General features: G+C 36.5%; 1 protein-coding gene across 2 annotated transcripts in view; it reads left to right on the forward strand.

Annotated features, from left to right (window-relative positions):
• IMPA1 (inositol monophosphatase 1) overlaps nucleotides 1-22,337 on the forward strand; it is a 34,484-nt gene extending 12,147 nt beyond the window's left edge. For both annotated transcript variants that reach the window (XM_059166136.1, XM_059166137.1), the window contains exons 8-9: nucleotides 18,919-19,070; nucleotides 20,829-22,337. In XM_059166136.1, coding sequence (XP_059022119.1) covers nucleotides 18,919-19,070; nucleotides 20,829-20,944 — 268 coding nt within the window. In that variant the 3' untranslated portion in view covers nucleotides 20,945-22,337. The remainder of the gene's footprint in view (nucleotides 1-18,918; nucleotides 19,071-20,828) is intronic.
• The last annotated feature ends 327 nt before the right edge of the window (nucleotides 22,338-22,664 follow it).

Genomic DNA, 22,664 nt, shown 5'->3' on the forward strand with positions numbered 1-22,664 from the left:
TTAGTTATATTATGGCTCTTTACTCCAAAATACTTCAATTTATTTCCTGAGATTAGGGATTTTTTTTCATAACCACAATATAGTTGTTGACTTTATAAATTTACATTTTATCTAATCTACCATCAATATTTAGTTTCTGTAGTTGACCTAACAATGTCTTTTGTAGCATTTTCTTCCTCCAGTGCAAGTCAGTGTAGGGTCAAGCATGAATATAGTTGTCACATCTCTTCAGCCACTTTTGATCTGAATATTTCCACAGCCTAAGAAATTATCCACTTCCCCTCATCTTTCAAATTATTTGCATAGAAGAATACAAGGTAGACTCTTAAAATTTATTTCTGGTTTCTCTCAATAGTTACTTCTTCCTTGTTACTTGTTCTTTTTTATATTTGTGCTTTTTTCTTTTTGGAAATCTTAATTAAATTACTTAGTATTTTGTCATTTTTTTTCCCCTAGAGAACCAGGATTATGATTTATTAATCTGATATACAGTTTTTCTCCTCTCTGTCTTGAATTTATTTTTATTCTTTAATTTTTTTATTAATATAAGTGTTTAGGCTATGAATTTTTATCTTACTGCTGTTTTAAATGTATCCCACAGATACTAATATGTAGGGTTTTCATTAATTATTTTTCACAAAATCTGTAATTTGTATTTCCTCTTTTACCTGAGAGTTGTGTTCTTAAATTTATATAAGGATTTTTTTTCAAATTTCATTTTTAATTTTAATTTTAAAATTTTATTTTTAATTTTAATTTTTAAAAAATTTCATGATTTAATTAATGATTTAATTTAATTTTGCATTAAAAATTTTCATTTTTAATTTTAATTTTTATTACATTGTAATGAATCTGCTGTTGAGCTTACTAATATTTTGTTTGTGCCTAGTATATGATTAATTTTGGGGACAGTTCTGTACATACTAAAAAAAAAGTATATTCTCCATTATTAGGGTATAGTATTTGATATATAGCCTAAAGATGAACCTTATTATGTTGTTTATTTTTTGTCTACTTCACCTGTCTCATACATTGGTCTTAGTTTTTTGCTTGACTTTAGGAAAGGACAGCAAGCGTTTTATAGCTCATCCTCTATAGATTCCTTGAGAAGAGCACATGTGCATAAAAAACTCCATGAGTTCTAGCACATTCCGTACTGTTTTTCTTTGGCCTTGAAACTTGAACAGCTTGGTTGGTTATAATATCCTTAAGAAAAAGTATGAACTAAATGTCTTGAAAATGCTGTTTTACTGTTGCCTTGCTTTGTATGTTGCTTTTGAGAAATCTGATGCCATTCTAATTTTCTTGGCTTTTAAATTCATATTTTGGGATGCCTGGGTGGCTCAGTTGGTTAAACGTCTGACTTTGGTTTAGGTCATGATCCCAGGGTCCTGGGATCCAGTCCCACATCAGGCTCCTTCCTCAGCAGAGAGCCTGCTTCTCCCTCTGCCTGCTGCTCCCCCTGCTTGTGTGTGCTTGTTCACACGTGCTTTCTCTTTCTCTCTGACAAATAAATCTTTAAAAATTTCATGTTTTACTTGGAGACTCTGAGAAATTTTTTTTCTTTTAATCTTCCATGGCTAATAGCTTTACAAGGACAGATCTTGGAATTGTTCATTCTGGCAGAATTTCCTCCTTTAACATGTATATTCAGGTTTTTTTCATCCAGGAGAATTTTTTTGAGTTATAGTTTTAAATACTAGTTCAGTTCTCATTTTCATTTTCTGTTGTTTTCATTTTCATGAGGGCACTAGTAGGAATGCTGTTTCCTTTGGGTCTTTCTCAGCTACTCTCTCTCTAGCCATTTTTACTACTTTACTGTATTTCCTTTCTTCATTGCCTTTGATTAGATTTTTATTGGCATATGTTGTCCTTCAGGTACCTTGTGATTGGGATTTCATTCCTGATTTAATTTTGTCTCTCCCTTCCGCCACCTTTTCTGGGTTCATTCATTTCTTGTTTTCTGTCTTTCTCCACACCCTCCCCCCACAGTTTCTGCAGTAGTTTTTGTATTTCTCATTTAACACCCTCCCCTGCCCCCATATTTACAAATATTTATTTGAGGATATTCAATTCAGGTTGGATTGATTTCATTTTCAGTTTTTTATAGCTTCATTGTTGAGTTTTGGGGGGAGACTGTATCAGGCAAAAAAAAAAAAAAAAAAAAAAAAAATCCCAAATACTTTCATTAACAAATACCTGATATTTTATAGTAGTTTTATGTGATTATGGTCTCCTTTTTTCGGTTCTGTTTTATTTTGTGATCAGGGTTTCTGGTACCTGTTTTTGCTGTCAGTTCTGACCTTCTGTACAATTTCCTTTCTGATAATCTATTAAATTGTGGTGGGCGGTGAGGGTTGGCCTGTCTTATTTCGCTTTCATTTCTACAGGATCCTTATTTTTTCATGCCTAATTCTTTTCCATCAATTCTTTGTCTAAAAGAGGTGCCACCCCCCTCTCTCTCTCTCTTTTTTGGCAATAAATTGACAAATTATTTTAGTTTCAAGTATACAGAATAGTGATTTCATATTTGGATATATTGTGAAACGATTACCACAGTAAGTCTAGTTAACATCACCACATACAGATTTTTTTCATCTTGTGGTGAGAACTTTTAAGATCTACTTTCTTAGCAACTTTCAAATATGCAGTACAAAATTACTAACTGTAGTCACTGTGTAGTATATCCCCATGACTTATTTTATAACTGGAAATTTGTACCTTTGGATCTCCTTTACCCATTTTGCCAATCCCCTCAACCTCCCACCCCTGGCACCCACCAATATGTTCTCTAAGAGCTCAGTTGTTTTTTTATCCTGTTTTGTTTTTAGAATCCACATATATGTAGAATAACCGATCTTATCTGACTCTCCCCAAGAAGTGTAGCTTCCTTGTGGCTGTGAGTTGAGGTTCTACTTTTTTTCCCAGCCCCTTCCCTGTAGCAGGACTATGAATTAGCAATTTTTACATGTTGTTCAGCATTTTTATGTTTGTCTTACCCTTTTTTTTTTTTAATTAACGTATAATGTATTGTTTGCCCCAGGGGTACAGGTCTGTGAATCATCAGGCTTACACATTTCACAGGACTCACCATAGCACATACCCTCCCCAGTGTCATAACCCAGCCACCCTATCCCTACCGCGCCAGCAACCCTCAGTTTGTTTCATGTGATTAAGAGTCTTTTATGGTATGTCTACCTCCTGATCCCATCTTGTTTCATTTTTGCCTTTCCAACCCCAAACAGCCCCCCACCCTTCCTCTCAATTTCCTCATATTAGTGGGATCATGTGATAATTGTCTTTCTCTGATTGACTTCTTTCTCTCAGCATAATACCCTCTAGTTCCATCCATGTAGTTGCAAATGGCAAGATTTCATTTCTTTTGATGACTACATAGTATTTCATTGTATATATATACCACATCTTCTTTATCCGTTCATCTGTTGGTGGACATCTAGGTTCTTTCCGTAGTTTGGCTATTGTGGACATTGCTGCTCTAAACATTTGGGTGCATGTGCCCCTTTGGATCACTATATTTATATCTTTAAGGTAAATACCCAGTAGTGCAATTGCTGGGTCATAGGGTGGCACTATTTTCAACTTTTTGAGGAACCTCCATACTGTTTCCCACCAATGGTGTAGGAGGGTTCCCCTTTCTCCACATCCTCACCAACACCTGTCATTTCCTGACTGGTTAAATTTAGCCATTCTGACTGATGTGAGGTAGTATCTCACTGTGCTTTTGATTTGTATTTCCCTGATGCCAAATGATATGGAACACTTTTTCATGTGTCTGTTGGCCATCAGTTCATGTCTTCTGCCCATTTCTTGATTGGGTTCTTTGTTCTTTAGGTATTGAGTGTGATAAGTTCTTTATAGATTTTGGATACCAGTCCTTTATCTGATATGTATTTGCAAATATCTTCTCCCATTTTGTCAGTTGACTTTTGGTTTTGCTGACTGTTACCTTTGCTGTGCAAAAGCTTTTGATCTTGATGAAGTCCCAAAAGTTCATCTTTGCCCTTGCTTCCCTTGCCTTTTTGACATCTCTAGGAAAAAGTTACTGAAACTGAGGTTGAAGAGGTTGCTGCCTGTGTTCTTGTAAAGGATTTTGATGGGTTCCTGTCTCACACTGAGGTCTTAAATCCATTTTGAGTCTATTTTTGTGCGTGATGTAAGGAAATGGTCCAGTTTCATTCTTCTGCATGTGATTGTCCAATTTTCCCAACACCATTTGTTGAAAAGACTGTCTTTTTTCCATTAGACATTCTTTCCTGCTTTGTTAAAGATTAATTGACTATAGAGTTGAGGGTCCATTTCTGGGCTCTCTATTCTGTTCCATTGATCTGTGTGTCTGTTTTGTGCCAGTACCATACTGTCTTGATGATATCAGCTTTGTAATAGAGCTTGAAGTCTGGAATTGTGATGCCACCAACTTTGGCTTTCTTTTTCAACATTCCTCTGGCTATTTGGGGACTTTTCTGGTTCCATATAAATTTTAGGATTATTTGTTCCATTTCTTTGAAAAAAATTGATGGTATTTTGATAGGGATTGCATGAAATGTGTAGATTGCTTTAGGTAGCATAGACATTTTCACAGCCCCCCACCCTTCCTCTCAATTTCCTCATATTTATTCTTCCAGTCCTTGAGCATGGAACGTTTTTCCATTTCTTTGTGTCTTCTTCAATTTCTTTCATGAGTACTTTATAGTTTTCTGATTACAGATCCTTTGCCTCTTTGGTTAGGTTTGTTTCTAGGTATCTTATGGTTTTGGGTATAACTGTAAATGGGATTGACTCCTTAATTTCTCTTTCTTCTCTCTTGCTGTTGGTGAAATGCAACTGATTTCTGTGCATTGGTTTTATATCCTGACACTTTACTAAATTCCTGTATGAGTTCTAGCAGTTTTGGAGTGGCGTCTTTATTTTTTGGGTTTTCCACATAAAGTATCATATCATCTGCAAAGAGTGAGAGCTTGACTTCTTCTCTGCTTATTCAGATTTCTTTAATTTCTTTTTGTTGTCTGATTGCTGAGGCTAAGACTTCTAGTACTGTGTTGAATAGCAGTGGTGATAGTGGACATCCCTGCCGTATTTCTGACCGGAGTGGAAAAGCTGTCAGATTTTCCCCACTGAGAATATTTGCTGTGGGTTTTCATAGATGGCTTTGATCATATTGAGATATGTACCCTACACTTTGAAGAGTTTTGATTAAGAAAGGATGCTGTACTTTGTCAAATGCTTTTTCAGCATCTATTGAGAGTATCATATGGTTCTTGTTCTTTCTTTCATTAATGTATTGTATCACATTGATTGATTTGTGGATGTTGAACCAACCCTGTAGCCCAGGAATAAATCACACTTGGTCGTGGTAAATAATCCTTTTAATGTACTGTTGGATCCTATTGGCTAACATTTTGGTGAGAACTTTCACATCTGTGTTCATCAAGGATATTGATCTGTAATTCTCCTTTTTTTTTTTTTTTAAGATTTATTTATTTATTTGACAGACAGAGATCACAAGTAGGCAGAGAGGCAGACAGAGAGAGAGGAGGAAGCAGGCTCCCTGCTGAGCAGAGAGCCCGATGTGGGGCTCAATCCCAGGACCCTGGGATCATGACCTGAGCCGAAAGCAGAGGCTTTAACCCAATGAGCCACCCAGGTGCCCTGTAATTCTCCTTTTTGATGGGGTCTGTCGGGTTTTGGGGTCATGGTAATGCTGGCCTCATAAAATAGGTTTGGAAGTTTTCCTTCTACTTCTATCTTTTAGAACAGTCCCAGGAGAATAGGTATTAATTCTTCTTTAAATGTTTGGTAGAATGCCTCTGGGAAGCCGTCTGGCCCTGGGCTCTTCTCTCTTGGGAGATTTTTGATGACTGCTTCAATCTCCTTACTGGTTATAGGTCTGTTCAGGGTTTCTATTTCTTCCTGGTTCTGTTTTGGTAGTTTATATGTCTCTGGGAATGAATCCATTTCTTCCAGATTGTCATATTTGCTGGAGTAGAGTTGCTCATAATATGATCTTATAGTTGTTTGTATTTCTTTGGTGTTGGTTGTGATCTCTCCTCTTTCATTCGTGATTTTATTTATTTGGGTCCTTTCTCTTTTCTTTTTGATAAGTCTGGCCAAGGGTTTATCAATCTTTTTAATTCTTTCAAGGAACCAGCTCCTAGTTTTGTTGATTTGTTCTACTGTTCTTTTGGTTTCTATTTCATTGATTTCTGCTCTGGTCTTTATTATTTCTCTTCTCCAGCTAGGTTTAGGCTTTCTTTGCTATTCTCCAGCTCCTTTAGATGTAGGGTTAGGGTGTGTACTTGAGACCTTTCGTTTTTCTTGAGAAAGGCTTGCATTGCTATATACTTTCCTCTCAGGTCCGCCTTTGCTGTGTCCCAAAGATTTTCAACAGTTGTGTTTTAATTTTCATTTGTTTCCATGAATTTTTTCAATTCTTCTTTAATTTTCTGGTTGACCCATTCATTCTTTAGTAGGATGCTCTTTAGCCTCCATGTATTTGAGTTCTTTCCAACTTTCCTCTTGTGATTGAGTTCTAGCTTCAGAGCTTTGTGGTCTGACAATATGCAGGGAATGATCCCAGTCCTCTGGTACTTGTTGAGACCTCATTTGTGATCCAGGATGTGATCTATTCTGGAAAATGTTCCATGTTGCTTTGGGATGGATTGTTCTGAATATATCTGTGATGTCCATCTGGTTCAGTCTGTCATTTAAAGCCTTTATTTCCTTGTTGATCTCTTGCTGAGATGATCTATCCATTTCAGTGAGGGGAGTGTTAAAGTCCCCTACTATTACTGTATAATTGTTGATGTGTTTCTTTGCTTTTGTTATTAATTGGTTTATATAATTGGCTTCTCCCATGTTAGGGACATAGATGTTTAAAATTGTTAGATCTTGTTGGACAGACCCTTTAAGTATGATATAGTGTCCTTCTTCATCTCTTATTATAGTCCTTGGCTTAAAATCCAATTGATATGATATAAAGATTGCTACTCCTGCTTTCTTTTGATGTCCATTAGCATGGTAAATTGTTCTCTGCCCCCTCACTTTAAATCTGGAAGTGTCTTTGGGTCTAAAATGAGTTTCTTGCATACGGCATATCAATGGGTCTTGTATTTTTTTTAACCATTCTGATACCCATTGTCTTTTGATTGGGGTATTTAGCCCATTTACATCCAGGGTAACTATTGAAAGTTATGAATTTAGTGCCATTGTATTGCCTGTAAGGTGACTGTTACCCTATATTGTTTCCTTTCCCTTCTGGTCTGTTACTTTTAGGCTCTCTCTTTGCTTAGAGGACCCCTTTCAATATTTCCTGTAAGGCTGGTTTGGTGTTTGCAAATTCTTTTAATTTTTGTTTGTCCTGGAAGCTTTTTATCTCTCCTTCTATTTTCAATCATAGCCTAGCTGGATATAGTATTCTTGGCTGCATATTTTTCTCATTTAGTGCTCTAAATATATCATGCCAGTCCTTTCCGGCCTGCCAGGTCTCTGTGGATAGGTCTGCTGCCAATGCAGTATTTCTTCTGTTGTGTGTTACAGACCTCTTGTCCTGATCTGCTTTCAGAATTTTCTCTTTGCCACTGAAGTGTGTAAGTTTTACTATTAGATGATGGGGTGTGGACCTATTTTATTGATTTTGAGGGGGGGGTTCTCCGTGCCTCCTGGATTTTAATGCTTGTTCCCTTCACCAAATTAGGGAAATTCTCTGCTATAATTTGCACCAATATACCTTCTGCCCCTCTCTGTCTTCTTCTTCTGGGATCCTGATTATTCTAATATTGTTTTGTCTTACAGTATCACTTATCTCTTAAATTTTCCCCTCATGGTCCAGTAGTTGTTTATCTCTTTTTTTCTCAGCTTCTTTATTCTCCATCATTTGGTCTTCTATATAACTAATTCTCTCTTTTGCTTTGCTTATCCAAGTAGTAGGAGCCTCCATTTTTTTATTGTACCTCTTTAATAGCTTTTTTGATTTCAACTTGTTAGGTTTTAGTCCTTTTATTTCTCCAGAAAGGGATTTTGTTTCTCCAAAAAGGGATTCTCTAGTGTCTTTCATGCTTTTTTTGAGCCCAGCTAGCACCCTGATAATTGTTATTCTGAACTCTGGTTCACATCTTACTAATGTCCATATTGATTAGGTCAGTTGCTGTCAGTACTTCCTCTTGTTCTTTTTTTTGAGGTGAGTTTTCTCTCGTCGTTTTACCCAGATAAGAATAGATAAACAAGAGGACAAAATACGAAAAGGTGAGCAACGACCCAAGAAAAATGTACACTAACCCAATTGGAAGAGACCCGAAACTGGAAGGAGAAGAAAGGAGAAAAAAAAAAAAAAGATTAGGCTGGTGAATAGAACAGAGCCACCACTTGATTTTGGGTGTATTTTGTTCTGTTAGAAGAGATTTTAAAGAAAGAAAAACTTATATATATACAAAAATAAGGGTAGACATGATGAAGCATTGGAATATGACTGTAAAGATGAAAATTCAAAATGATTCTGAAAAAGGAATTGATAAGAGGTTGGTTGGAAAAAGGAAAAAGAAAAGAGAGAATGTGATCAGGCTGGAAACTAGAACAAAGCCATGTGCTAGATTTAGGGTATATTTTGATCTATTAGAAGAAATTGTATCCCAAAATTTTAAAGAAAAATCCTTTATGTATACAAAAAATAAGGTTAAATACAATGAAGGGACAGAATATGACTATAACAATGAAAAGTTAATAAGATTTTTTAAAAAGGTATTGATAAGATATAATTGTTAAAAGCCATATAAATAGGAAAGAGGAAAAGTTAAAAAAGTAGAATAAGAAAAAAAAGAAATTTACAAAATTTAACTTTGAAAGACTAAAGGATCTTGGGAAAAAAGCCATGCATTCTATGTGTTGTTTTCCCCTAGCTCTGGAGTTCTGCAGTTCTCATTGATCAGTGGACTTGGTCTTGGCTGGATGTTCTTGCTGCTCTTCTGATGGAGGGGCCTTTTGCAGTGATTCTCAAGTGTCTTTGCTTGAGGCAGAATTGCACTGCCCTTGCCAGGGGCCAGGCTAAGTAATCTGCTTGGGTTTTCTCTCGGGAGCTTTTGTTCCCTGAATGATTTCCGTACAGCTTTGGAGGAAGGGAATGAGGATGGCAGCCTCCCAGTCTCCAGCCTATAGGAGCCGAGAGCTCGGGGCCTCACTCCTCAGTGCACCCTGAGAGTAAAGCAGTCACTCCCTCCCATCTCCCTGGTCTCCGGCCACATTCCGTGCTCATCCTGCCTGTGACTGTGTTTCTATGTCTGGCACATAGCCCCGTTTGGACTTTCCAAACCCAGCAGTTTCCTGCAGTGTACTCCTGTGCTGCTCCTCTCAGAGGAGGAAGGAGGGGGTCTTTCTGGATCTGCCACTTGTAGGGTACCTACTGGAAGAGCAGTGGCTTGACTGTGCCTCGGATCTCAGATTAAGGTAACCCCGAGCTGAGATTGCACTCCTCAGCTCCATGTCTGGAGCCGGCTTTCCTGCTCTGATACCTGGGAGCTCTGCCATACTCAGGCACCCCTGGTCTTTCTGTCACCCTGCAGGTCCTGAAACCACACTGTCTCTGCAAGGGCTCTACCCGCCCCCCTGCTTAGCCTCTGGAGCGACATCCTTCAGTGGAGCAGACTTATAAAAGTTCCAATTTTGTGCTCTCTCACTTGCCAGGAGCTGGCCTCTCCTGCTGTGGTCTGTCTTCCCATCGCTTTGGATTCACTTCTTTGCATGTCCTACCATCTGGAAAGTAGTTGATTTTCTGTTCCTAGAATTGCTGCTCTTCTTCTATCTCCTGTTGAGTTTGTAGGTGTTCAGAATGGTTTGGTAACTATCGAGCTGAACTCCTGGGATATTATGATATTTCAGTCTCCTACTCTTCCGCCATCTTACTTCCTCTCCTCACTTTCTCTTTCTTAAGGTAGCTTTGTCTGTGTTCCCTCTGGCTCTTCTGCTCCCTTCTCCTCCTTGTGACAGAATCTTTTCTGCCTCCCTCCCCAACTCTGTATCCTCAAGCTTGCAGTGCTATATTAGGATTTTTCTGTTTTCCCACTAGTTACAGAGAATTTATGTTTTCTAGTTCCTAGAATTGCTGAAGGAATGGTTCCTATACGTTTTACTTGTCCTCATTGATTTTATTTTTATTTTGGGGGGGAAGAAAATAGTGAGTTTTAAATCAGAATGCCACTATTATGTTCCAAACCTGAGGGTCGTTCTATAATGGAAGTTTTGTAGATGAAGAATTAAAAGCAGATATTAAACAGGTATAAACATTTGTCCTTAAAAGGGAAGCTAGAGTTTTGAGGTTCTTGAATTTAGTGTAGTTAATGTGTATGTTAAGTAGAATTCTCCTGACCTTTATTGTGGTTGTTTTCATGAAGAAAAATAGAGAAAAATAATAACCACAGATTTTGGGGATTTTATTTCACTACCAATTATGCCTACCTTTTGCCTTCTGAAAATATTGATTTAAAAGGCTCTTAAAACTGACCAAAGACCATATGATAATCCAGACTTATTTGTAGGTGACTTGACTGAGGTTCGGAGAGGTAAAGTGACTGTCTGAGATCACACAGGTAGATGGAGATGTGACTAGAACCCTGGCTTCCAGACCATTTATCTGTCTTCAACATTAGATTTTCGTTTTAGGAGTCAGGACATTACATGTACAGTTTGGTCTGATACAAACTATAATTCTAGGCTGTAGATCTGTGACCTGTTTTGTAATAAGTAAAGTAAAAAAAGTTCCTGTCAAGAAAGTATAGGACCTACGGGTGAGTGGCTGATTCAGTCTAGAGCATGCAACTCTTATTCTTGGGGTTATGGGTTCAAGCCCCACATTGGGCATGGGACCTACTTAAAAAGAAGAAGAAGAAGAAAAGAAGGTATATAATGTCTCAGAATGATATCCCTGAGGGAAGAGCAATATGATTAAAAAAGCCTGTAGCTATAGCACTATTTTGAAGCAAGGACTTTAACTGTAGGCAATAAAATGTTTATGTTATTCATAAAAGAGCTATAAGTGCTTTATAAATTTTTTTTTTTTATAAAGATTTTATTTATTATTTATTTGACAGAGAAAGATCACAAGTAGGCAGAGAGGCAGGCAGAGAGAGAGAGGAGGAAGCAGGCTCCCTGCTGAGCAGAGAGCCCGATGTGGGACTCGATCCCAGGACCCTGAGATCATGACCTGAGCCGAAGGCAGCGGCTTAACCCACTGAGCCACCCAGGCGCCCAAGTGCTTTATAAATTTAACCTTTTCTATTTCCATGGTCTGAAGTAAAAAGTATATAGTGCCCTTTTATTTTTGTATGTTCTTAAAGGTAGAACAAGGAAAATATTGCCAAGAAGTGCTGACTTACTGATTTCTTTCTGTGATCTTTTGCATTCTGCTGATTGAATGTGAATTTGGAAGGGTTATTTACACATGCACATGAAACTAAAGAGAGTTATAATTTGAATGAATGTTTTAAACAAGTAGAAACAGTCTAATAAGTTCCTAACTAGTAAATGATATTTATGTAGCAAAGTTAAATCATTACAGGTCTATTTCCTTTAGTTTAATGTTTAGGGACTTATTTAGGTGAAATGCACATCTATTTGCTTCTGTAATGTTTTCTGGCATCATGGTTTAAAGAATAATTTCATCTTAAATATAGTCTTTGAGGACCTTTCAGATGTTAGGCACTCTCCTAAGGGCTTTGCATATATTTATTATAACCATTAACAACAGTGTCCAGAGTAAGTTGGTATCCCCATTTTGATGACAAGAAAAGTAAAACTTGAAGAGGAAACTTTCTCAAGATTATAGTTTTAAGCAGCTAAGTAGGAGTGCAAACTCAAATCTCTGATACTGAAGATAGTTCTTCTTTACTTTATGCCAAAAATTCTCCAAATGGATCAGACTAAGATAGACTTCAGAACACATTTGTAAAATCTATAGCACAGTCTTGATTATTTGATAATTAAGTACTCTCTGGCAGTATTTGTCCATAAAAGAATATGTTCTTTTCTGACTATCAGGCCCCTTGCCTGAGAGCCTATGATATTTATTAGAAATGAATAGAAGCATTGCCAGTAGGTAGCAGTTCTTCCAGCCTGCAGTTCTGTGTCTGAATAGAAATACCAAGGGGTCATTTATGAAAGAGCTTGATATTTGCTTTCTAGGACATGAGCTATGAACGATCACATAGCCCATGAGAAACGGGGAAAATTCCATATGCCATTCTTTATATAAACTATCAAAAGCCGCTAAAGTTAACTTGGTTTTATGTATTTGAAAAGCAGTCAAATGTCTGTTTAACATTTGTTACTAGTTCTTTCTTAAATCTGATATGCAGTAAGAAATAGGCAGGAAAGCATATTTGGAATCAAAGGCATCACATAATTTTAATCTTTTTTAAAAGTTGATTTGGTGTAAACATGTCTCATTTTTAACTGTATTTTGGTAGAGTCTTTAGGGTGTTCTATGTATAGTAGCTGCGCAGCTGCCAGTAGTGACAGTTTTACTTCTTCGTTACCAATTTGGATGCCTTTTATTCCTTTATCTTGTGTGATTGTTGCAACTAGGGCTCCCAGTATGTTGAAGAAAAGTGATGGGAGTGGACATCCTTGTCTTGTTACTGCTCTTAGAGGAAAAGCTATCAGTCAGTATTTTACCATTGAGCATAATGTTAGCTGTGGGTTTTTCATATATGGCCTTTATTATGTTGAGCTATGTTCCCTGTAAACCAATTTTGCTGAGGGTTTTTAACATAAATAGGTGTTGAAATTCGTCACACTTTTTCTGCCTCTAGTGGGATGATCGTGTGATTTTTACTTTTCATTTTGTTGATGTGGTGTATGATATTGATTTGTGACTGTTAAACTATCCCTACATCTTTGGACCAAATTCCACTTGATCATGGTGAATGATCATTTTAATGTATTGTTGAACTTGGCTTGCTAATATTTTGTTGAGGATTTTGCATCTGTGTTGATCAGAGATACTAACCTGTAGTTTTCTTCTTTTGTAGTGTCTTTGGTTTTGGTGTCAGAGTAATGCTGACCTCATAGAATTAATTTGGGAGCTTTCCTTCTAATATTTTTGGGGGGAATAGTTTGAGAAGAATACATATTCTTTATTTTTTTAAATTTATTTTAGTATTAACTCTTCCTTAAATGTTTGGTACAATGCACCTGTAAATCCATCTGGTCCTAGACTGTTGTTTGCTAGGAGTTTGATTACTGATTGAGTTTCACTGCTAGCAGTTAGTTTGTTCAAATTTTCTATTTCTTCTGATTCAGGTGTGGACTTTTACATGTTTCTAGGAATTTATTCATTTCTTCTAGGTTGCCCAATATAATTTTCATAATATTCTTATAATCCTTTGCATTTCTGTGCTATCAGTTGTTATTTATCCTCCTTCACTTCTGATTCAGTCCTTTCTCTTTTTTTTTGTTGCTGAATCTGGCTAAAGGCTTATCACCTTTATCTTTTCAGAGAACCAGTTCCTAGTTTCACTGACATTTTCTTTTTTTCTTTCTTTTTTTTAAGTCTCTATTTCTGCTCTAGCCTTAATATTTCCTTCTATTAGCTTTGAGCTTTGTTCTTTCTATAGATTTCTTAGATGTAAGGTTAGGTGTTTGAGATTTTTCTTGTTTCTGATTTAGGCTTGTATTGATACAAACTTCCCTCTTAGAACTGCTTTTTGCTGCATCTCAAAGATTTTGGACAGTTGTATTTTCTTTTATCTCCATAGATTTTATTCCCTCTTTGACTTTTTTTTTGTTATTGTTGACCCATTGATTGTCTACTAGCATGTTGTTTAGCCTCTGTGTATTTGTGTTCTTTCTAGATTTCCTCTTGTGATTGATTTCTAGTGTTACACTGTTGTGGTCAGAAAAGATGCTTGGTAGGATTTCAGTCTTACGGATTTTATTGAGATATGTTTTATGGCTTAACATGTGATCTGAAAATGTTCTGTGTGCACTTGAAAAGAACATATATTCTGCTGTTTTCAGGTAGAATGTTGTATATATATCTGTTAGGTCCATTGGTCTAATGTGTTGTTCAAAGGTACTGTTTCCTGTTGATTTTTTTCTCTGGATGGTCTTACACTGATGTAAGTGTTGTGTTAAAGCCACCTACCATTATTGTCAATTTCTCCCTTTATGCCTGTTAGTAGTTGCTTTATATTTGGTTGTCCAGTGTTGGGTGCATAGACATTTACAGCTGTTACATCCTCTTTTTAGAATGTTCCCTTTATCATTATATAATGCCAGGCTTAGACTTTAAAACAGAGACTGTAACATAAGACAGATTTATGTGAACTAAATATTGCTACCTTGGCTTTCTGTTTCACTGCTGTTTGCATGGAATCTTCTTCCATCCATTAAGTGTATACATGTCTTTAGGTCTAAAGTAAGCCTCTTATAGGCAGCAAATGGATAGGTCTCTCTCTCTCTCTTTCTTTTTTTTTTTTTTAAATCTTTTCGGTCACCCTGTATCTTTTAATTGTAGCATTTTGTCTTTTTACCTTTAAAGTAATTATTCATAGGTATGTTCTTATTGCCATTTTGTGACTTACTTTCTGGTTGTTTTTCTCCATTCCTTCTTTTATTCTCTTCCCTTTTGTTTTGATGGCTTTTTGGTGTTACACTTTTAATTCCTATCTCCTTTTTTGTGTGTGTTTATCTATTATAGGTTTTAGATTTGCAGTTACCATTAAGTTAATATATAACATCTTATGGGTATAGCAGTCTGTATTAAGTTGAGGGTCACTTAAGTTCAAACAGATTCTAAAAGTATGAAATATTTACTCCCCTACCCACATTTTATGAATGTTATATTTTATATAATTTTATTTTGTGTATCCTTGATTCAGTATTGTATGTATAATTCATTTTACTGCTTTTGTGTTTTCATCGCCATACTGGTTTTTTAAGAGATTTTGCCTACCTTTATTATTTATTTTTATTTATTCATGAAATTTCTTCCTTTCATTTGTCTTACTGTTAGGGCCTTTTCTTTCCACTCAGAATTCCTTTCAACATTTTGTGTAAAGCTAGCTTAGTGGTAATGAACTCCTTTAACTTTTGTTTGTCTGGGAAACTCTATCTCTCCTTTTATTCTAAATGATTATCTTGTTGGAGAGAGTATTCTGGTTGCAGGTTTTTTCCTTTAAGCACTTTGAATATATCATGACACTGTCTTCTAGCCTGCAAAGTTTCTACCAAGAAATCAGCTGATAGCCTTATGGGGTTTCCTTTGTATGCAACTGTTTTTGCTCTTGTTGCTTTTACAATTCTTTTAATAATTAATGAGGCAGAAAGTAATGATAATGTAGGGAGATGTGGCTTTCCTTAGATGCTCTGCCTCCTGAATATGGAGGTCTGTTTCTTCCCTCAGGTTAGGGAATTTTTCAGCTATTATTTTTTCTTTTTCTTTTTTTTTTTTTTTTAAACAGCTATTATTTTTTCAAATAAGTTTTCTTTCTCTCTTTTCCTTCTGAGATCCCTATAATGCTTATGTTATTATGCTTGATGAAATCATGGAGTTTCCTTTCCTTCCTTCCTTCCTTCCTTCCTTCATTTATTTATTTATTTATTTATTTATAGTGCAGCTTAGTTGCTTTCCATTACTGTTTTACAGATCACCACTCTGTTCTTTTCAATCCTTTGTTCTGTTGATTCCCTCTAGTGTGTTTTTTCCCCCCATTATTGAGTTCATCTCTGTTAGGTTCTTTTTTAAATTTTCTATCTTTTTGTTGAAGATCTGCGATCTTTTTTTTTTTTTTTTCCTCAAGTCCCTTGAGTGGGGAATATCTTTATGACCGTTACTTTGAATTCTTTATCAGGCATAGTGCTTATCTCCATGTCATTTAGCTTTTTTGCTGCGATTTTTTTTCTTGTTCATTCATTTGGGATATAGTCTTCTCTCTCCTCATTTGTTCAAACTCTGGTTCTGTGTATTAAGAAGGTCAACTCTGTCTCTTGGTCTTGAAAGTAGTGGCCTTATGAAGAAAAACTTCTGTGCCCTGGACCCCGTGCCCCCGAGCATCAGAACAGGCACTACAGGGGTGTCTTTGTGGGCTCTGTGCACCTGCTGTTGTGGCCCAGTCACATTTGCCTTTAGTCCAGTTGGCTATAATGACCTGTCTTATTTTGCTTGCTATGGGCACATCATACCAGGTTTGGTCCTGCACCACTGAGAGGCTTGAGACTACTGTATGGTTGTATGTGGGAGGTGTCTACATCTAGTTTGCCTTAGCTATGGGCATTTCAAAAGGCAGGGCACTTTCCCTGTGGGGATTCCTGAGAAGCTTTTTTTGGTGGGAGGGGTGGGCAGTCAGAGTAGATATCTATACCCAGTCTGTTTGCTGTAGCTGCAGGCACACCAAGTGCAGAGCACTCTCCTGGGGTGGCCAGCTCACAGGTTTGGTTGCTGGAACTGTGGGTGTGCTGGTGTGTGGGGTTATCCCTGCCTCTACCCAAGAAAGAGTCACTTTGCAGTGGTGCTAGTCCTTGCTGGGGCTGTTTGCTGTTTGCTGCTGTTTGCACGAGCTGCTTTTCGGGGATACCCACCAAGTTGTGGGTGTGGGCTGTATGGGGAGGGTGAGGTATATAGTGCTAGTGAGATAGGTGGATAGGGTTTACACAGATTCCCACATGTGTCAGGCTATTTAGGCTAGGGGAGAGGAAGTGAAGTGGTGCCTGCGTATACTTTTGTTCTTGGAGAAGTTTCCTGAAGATTCCTGCCCCTCCAGCACTTGTTCTGTGATTAGTAAATAAGTCTCTTTCTGTGTATACCACAGGCACTTTTCAAATTGCTGCTTCTATGCTGTATCTAGGCTGGGATATTTATTATAGGTTTTTTGTTTTGGGTTATTTTAGGGCAAGGACAGTTTCCCATTGCGGCTTAGCTCTTCCAGAGCTAAGCCTGCTGATTTTTAAAGTACCTGGAGTTAAACCCTGCTGACTTTAACAGCTTTCAAAGTTAAGCCTTACTGGTTATCAGAGCCAAATGTTATGGGAGCTCATCTTTGCAGTGTGGTTCCCTAGTGCCTGGGGTACCTGGCATGGAGCCTGATCATCTCACTTCTCCACACTTGGGATGTCGCTCCTCTCTGTTTTAGTCTCATCCAGTGGGGTTTGGTTCCAGGGCAGCTCTGTCCCATTCTGCCCTAAAGAGGGCAGAAGATTTGGTCTTTCCACAGTTAACTTTGGATGCCAGACTTTGGGTCGTTTTTCAGAGTGACTTGCACAGATAGAGCTGTTATCTTGGTGTATCTGTGGAAGGAGTTGAGCTCAGGATGCTCCTACCACTCCATCTTCCTGCTCCCCCCAACTCCTGTTATTTCCTTTTCAATGAACAGATCTCACGGCCTTATATGAAGGGGTTTAAATAATTACAAAAGGAGTTTGAGTAAAAATCACTTGAAAATTACTTGCAGACATGATGAACACTTTTTCTTAAATATTTCAGTGTTCTTTAATAAAGGAGATACTCCCTAACTATAATGCAGTTGTAAAAATCAGGAAGTTAAAAGTGGTATGTTATCTAATATAGTGACACTTTATTCAAACTTTGAAAAAAATCAGATCCAAGATTCAACCCAGGATCAAACATTGCATTTAGTTGTCCTTTATCATCAGTTTTTAAAAATCTGGAACAGATGCTTGGTCTTGGTCTTTTATGCTCTTGCTATTTTTGAAAAATGTATATCAGTTATTTTGTAGTAAGTCCGTGATTTGAATCTGTCTGGTTTCCTCAAGACTGGAGTTATACAATTTTGTCAGGAATGTTAGAGAAGCAATGTTATGTCTTTCTCAGTGCATAATAGGAGGAGGCACTTGATAGCTTTTTGTCCCATTATTGGTGATAATAAGTTAGTTCACTTGATATTGGTAGACCATTATAAAGATGCTTTTCCATTATAGGTACAGGCATACCTCAGTCATATTGCAGGTTTGGTTCTAGACTACAGCAATAAAGCAACTACTTCAATAAAGCAAGTCAATGAATTTTTTGGTTTTCTAGTGCATCTAAGTTATGTTTTTATTATACCATGGTATATGAAGTATATAATAGTATTATGTCTAAAAAAGCAATGTGCATAATACCTTAACATTTTATTACTAAAAATGCTAATCATCTTAGCTTTCAGTGAGTCATAATCATTGATCAACATAATAATGAAAAATTTTGAAATATTGTAAGAATTACCAAAATGTGATAAAGAGACATGAAGTACCAATAGATTCAGTTTGTAAAAAAAATCAATATATATGATATGTGATAAAAACAAAACACAATAAAATGATATATGCATGCATTACATATGTTGGGGGAGGTAATTTGACATTATGTAAATACCAGTCTTGCGCTTGCTCATTTTGGCATTTATTAGTGATTCTTTCTTGAATCGGTTATTACTGTAATGGCTATCAAAGCAGTATCCATATTTACATTAATATTTCCAGGGAAGAGGTACAAACCTGTAGTACTCTTTTCAGGTCAGCTTCCGTCTCACCAGAGCCCAGGTGTGCCGTTAACCCTTTAGTCACACATTCTGATGTGCACACATGTGGCAGTGACCAATAACATATTCTACTCCTCCTAGAGACTGCTTGTATTATGGGGCTGTAGTCCCTACGTTGAGACAAATATGAATATACATGCATGCCATTATAGAAGAATGATGGCATTTTTTCCATTTTTTTCCCCCCCTGAATATATCTTTTAGAGTTTAGCTTACTAAACGATTGCTCTGTGGGGATTAATTTTGTCATCTGTATAGTATATCATGATAATTAGATAAGTTTTTTTTTTTAACTTGTAAATTCTCTCAACAATTAAACTAGAGGAGGAGTCTTTTTGAAAGATATTTTTCAATCTGATTTTTAAATGTTATTTGTTAGGATCCGAGGTGTTGGAACAGCAGCTGTTAATATGTGCCTTGTGGCAGCTGGAGTTGCAGATGCCTATTATGAAATGGGAATTCACTGCTGGGATATGGCAGGAGCTGGCATTATTGTTACCGAAGCTGGTGGAGTACTATTGGACGTGACAGGTAAAATTATGGAACAGTAAAAGCATTTTTCTCTCTGTTGGACTTTCCTTTATATGTAGTTTTTTTCCTTTAATGTTTAATATATATTAGTATTTATTACATAAATTCTTAAAGACAAAACAAAAACAAGGCATGTAGTTTTCTGCAAAATAAGAATAACAAATTGAGGGGCGCCTGGGTGGCTCAGGGGGTTGATCCTCTGCTTTCGGCTCGGGTCATGATCCCAGGGTCCTGGGATCAGAGCCTGCATTGGGTTCTTTGCTGAGCAGGGAGCCTGCTTCCCTCTCTGACTCTGCCTGCCTCTTTGCCTACTTATGATCTCTGCCAAATAAAATCTAAAAAAAAAAAAAAAAAGCAAAAAATAAAAAACAAATTTAGAGATAGAGGCAAGGATAAGAAGCTAATTATAATGTGGGATTAATAATGATAAATGATTAAGCCTCTTCAGACATGAGTATCAGGAACTCTTTTTTTTTTTCCATCTTGAATTACTTTATTTTAAAATCACTTATACATGTGTAAACATAAAACCAAATTTAAGATACAACTATGAAACCAAAACATTTTTTTTTTTTTTAAAGATTTTATTTATTTATTTGTCATGGAGAGAGAAGCGAGAGCAAGCACAGGCAGACAGAGTGGCAGGCAGAGGCAGAGGGAGAAGGAGAAGCAGGCTCCCTGCCAAGCAAGGAGCCCAATGTGGGACTCGATCCCAGGACGCTGGGATCATGACCTGAGCCGAAGGCAGCCGCTCAACCAACTGAGCCACCCAGGCGTCCCGAAACCAAAACATTTTCAAATTAAAAATAAACCAAGCTATACAACAAAGAAAATTCAAAAGTATAATATTAATTCAATATGACCATTAATATTGTCCAGAATCTGTAACAGTGCTTGCTGTGGCCGTAGTTCTTTTACTTTCAGATGTGTGTTCCATATAGTGAGCTGGAGCGTGACTCAGTTTGTCAAAATCTTCGTTTTGTCCCTGGCGTGAACACATTACTTAAATATGAACGCTATCTCCATTCTTTCCCCATTAGTCCAGGTTAAATAAATGTTGTACACCGGAACTCTTTTTTTTTTTAAAGATTTTATTTATTTGACAGACAGGTATCACAGGTAGACAGAAGGCAGGCGGAGAGAGGAGGAAGCAGGCTCCCCACGGAGCAGAGAGCCCGATGTGGGGCTTGATCCCAGGACCCTGAGATCATGACCTGAGCCGAAGGCAGAGGCTTTAACCCACTGAGTCACTCAGGTGCCCCAAGATGGTGAAAATTTTTTAAGTGAAGAGTGAACCTGGGCTAAAAGTATTCACCAGTGATCAGGGAGAAAAGCAATGAAGAAGTAAAGAAATGGGAAGGAGAGTGATATGAAAATGCTGTGCTGTGGAGTCAGATTTCCTGTCCATAGATTCCCAAACATGAAAGAGGTAATAAGAGTAATAAAAAGATTAGAAAAAGAACACAGGAAAGAAGTAGATGAAGCTAATATTACATTGCATGTTAACTCATGAATTTAAATTTAGAAAAAAAAAATGACATTTTTCAGACTGGTATGATTGAGAGTCCCCCCCCCCCCCAAAAAAACTCTGGTATTTACTAAAAGATTCTTAAAACTCATTTATGTATTGCCAAAGCTTAAACATTATGATAATGACAGTTTTTTTTTTTTTAAAGAAAACAAAGTATTAAAATGCTATGATTGACCAATACACATACTATACTAGTTTTACAGGAATCATGTTTGGTTTGATTTTAGGTGCGCCATTTGACTTGATGTCACGAAGAATAATTGCTGCGAATAATAAAACCTTAGCAGAAAGGATAGCCAAAGAAATTCAGGTGATACCACTTCAAAGAGACGATGAAGAGTAATTGCAGCAGCACCACGTAGTCACAACTGTTTCGCCCCATATTTGCTGACACACTGACGGTGTTATAAAACTTAGGGTGTTTGTTTCGCGTGTAGAATATGTTTGGTTTAAATTCTTTGAAATCCAGATGAAAAATAGGATTTTGTTTTATATTTTACTAAGACTGGGGATGAAAGAACAGAGGAAATATTTCATTGTTTTAAAAAATTTTGTGTGTAAGAATGTGCTTTGGGGAAAAACACACAGGCAGTTGATGAGACAAGGTATCAATCACATCAACTGCAATAGTTAGCAATTTAGAGTTTCTGAGTATGTATGAGCCTCTGAAATTGACTATGTGCATAGCATTCTTAATTAGAGAGGTAACTTTTTAGAAAAGATTTTCTCCTTAGTTCCCAAAGCCATATTTAATTAAATTTGTAAGTCTATAATGGGTACTTCCTAGACCAAGGTATTTTTCTTTGCAGAGAACCTAGTTTTACTCGTCAGTGTTCACATAGCACCTAGCAGAGTATCTGTCAAATATGGGCAATTAAAAAATAAGCATTGAAAGAATAAATATTTTGGAGGTAACAATTCCTACTTATAACATACATAAAGTAATGAGCTCACCACTCTTTATTTTTATTTTAGGTTTTAAAGTAAAAATTATCCCATCATCGTTTTCATGTTTAACATCATTCCTTTTAACATTTCACATTGCCATACCATTTCAATTACCATATTGCCAGATATCATTTCTAATTGTGGGCATTTCTATAGTTAATATATTTTCTAAGACCCTGCATTACAGTATTTATTTGGATTCAAGAAGCTGTTTCAAAAAAGCATTCTCATCAGCTATGCACTTTACTATAATTAGATACACTGTAAAATTGTACCGAATTCAATATTCATGTTTTAAAGATGTTCACGCTTCATGGTTGTGCCAAGGAAAACCTAGAACCTGGCAGATATACTTTATTGTTAATATTGAACTATGTTTTTTTCCCCAAATTTCTTAATTTCTTTGCTACCAGATTCGATTCAGTCTTAAAATATTCCTTAATAGTCTTTGGCTTATGAAACTCGAAGAAAATTGTTCTGGTTTATAGATGTTTTAAAAGGTTGATTGACTGCTTAGCCTTGTCCCTGGGCTCTTGAACAGAAGATTATTTAAGGTCTCATGTGAGCCTTGTATTTGATAGAATGAAAAGTGCATCTGTAAAGTAGGAGGTTATTTTATTGTTGTGCACATCTAATATATTTAAAAATATACTAAGATTTGAGTATTATACTGTATTTGTGCTGTTGTCATGTGCAGTAAAAATATCTTGTACTATATTACTCTACGGTTAATTTTTCAATTAAATTTATTTTAATTAAGACTGATGAAAAATTTTAAGTAACTATGATTGAATGTTGTTAAAATTTCTGGTTTAAAGTACTTCTAGGTGTTTTGTGTTGAGTTGTAAATATTTGACATTTGCAGTTGTGATTGATTATATGTTCTTGGGGGTTTTTTGCCTGCTGTTTTCCCAGCTTTTCTAAAAGACTTGACTTAATTTTTTATTCTAAATGCAATTAGATAATCAGTGGCTGAAATTTCTTTGGATGTTGAAAAAGGATTGGCAAGTGAGTTATCCAACAATAGTTTGAAAATTTGAGTAATAGTTCATCTGTCCAACTCTTTTACAGTTTCTTCTAGTATTTACCTCCATCTTTTTAAGGAGGGATATATG

This window comes from Mustela lutreola, chromosome 3 (genome assembly GCF_030435805.1).
Source record: "Mustela lutreola isolate mMusLut2 chromosome 3, mMusLut2.pri, whole genome shotgun sequence".
NCBI lineage: Eukaryota > Metazoa > Chordata > Mammalia > Carnivora > Mustelidae > Mustela > Mustela lutreola.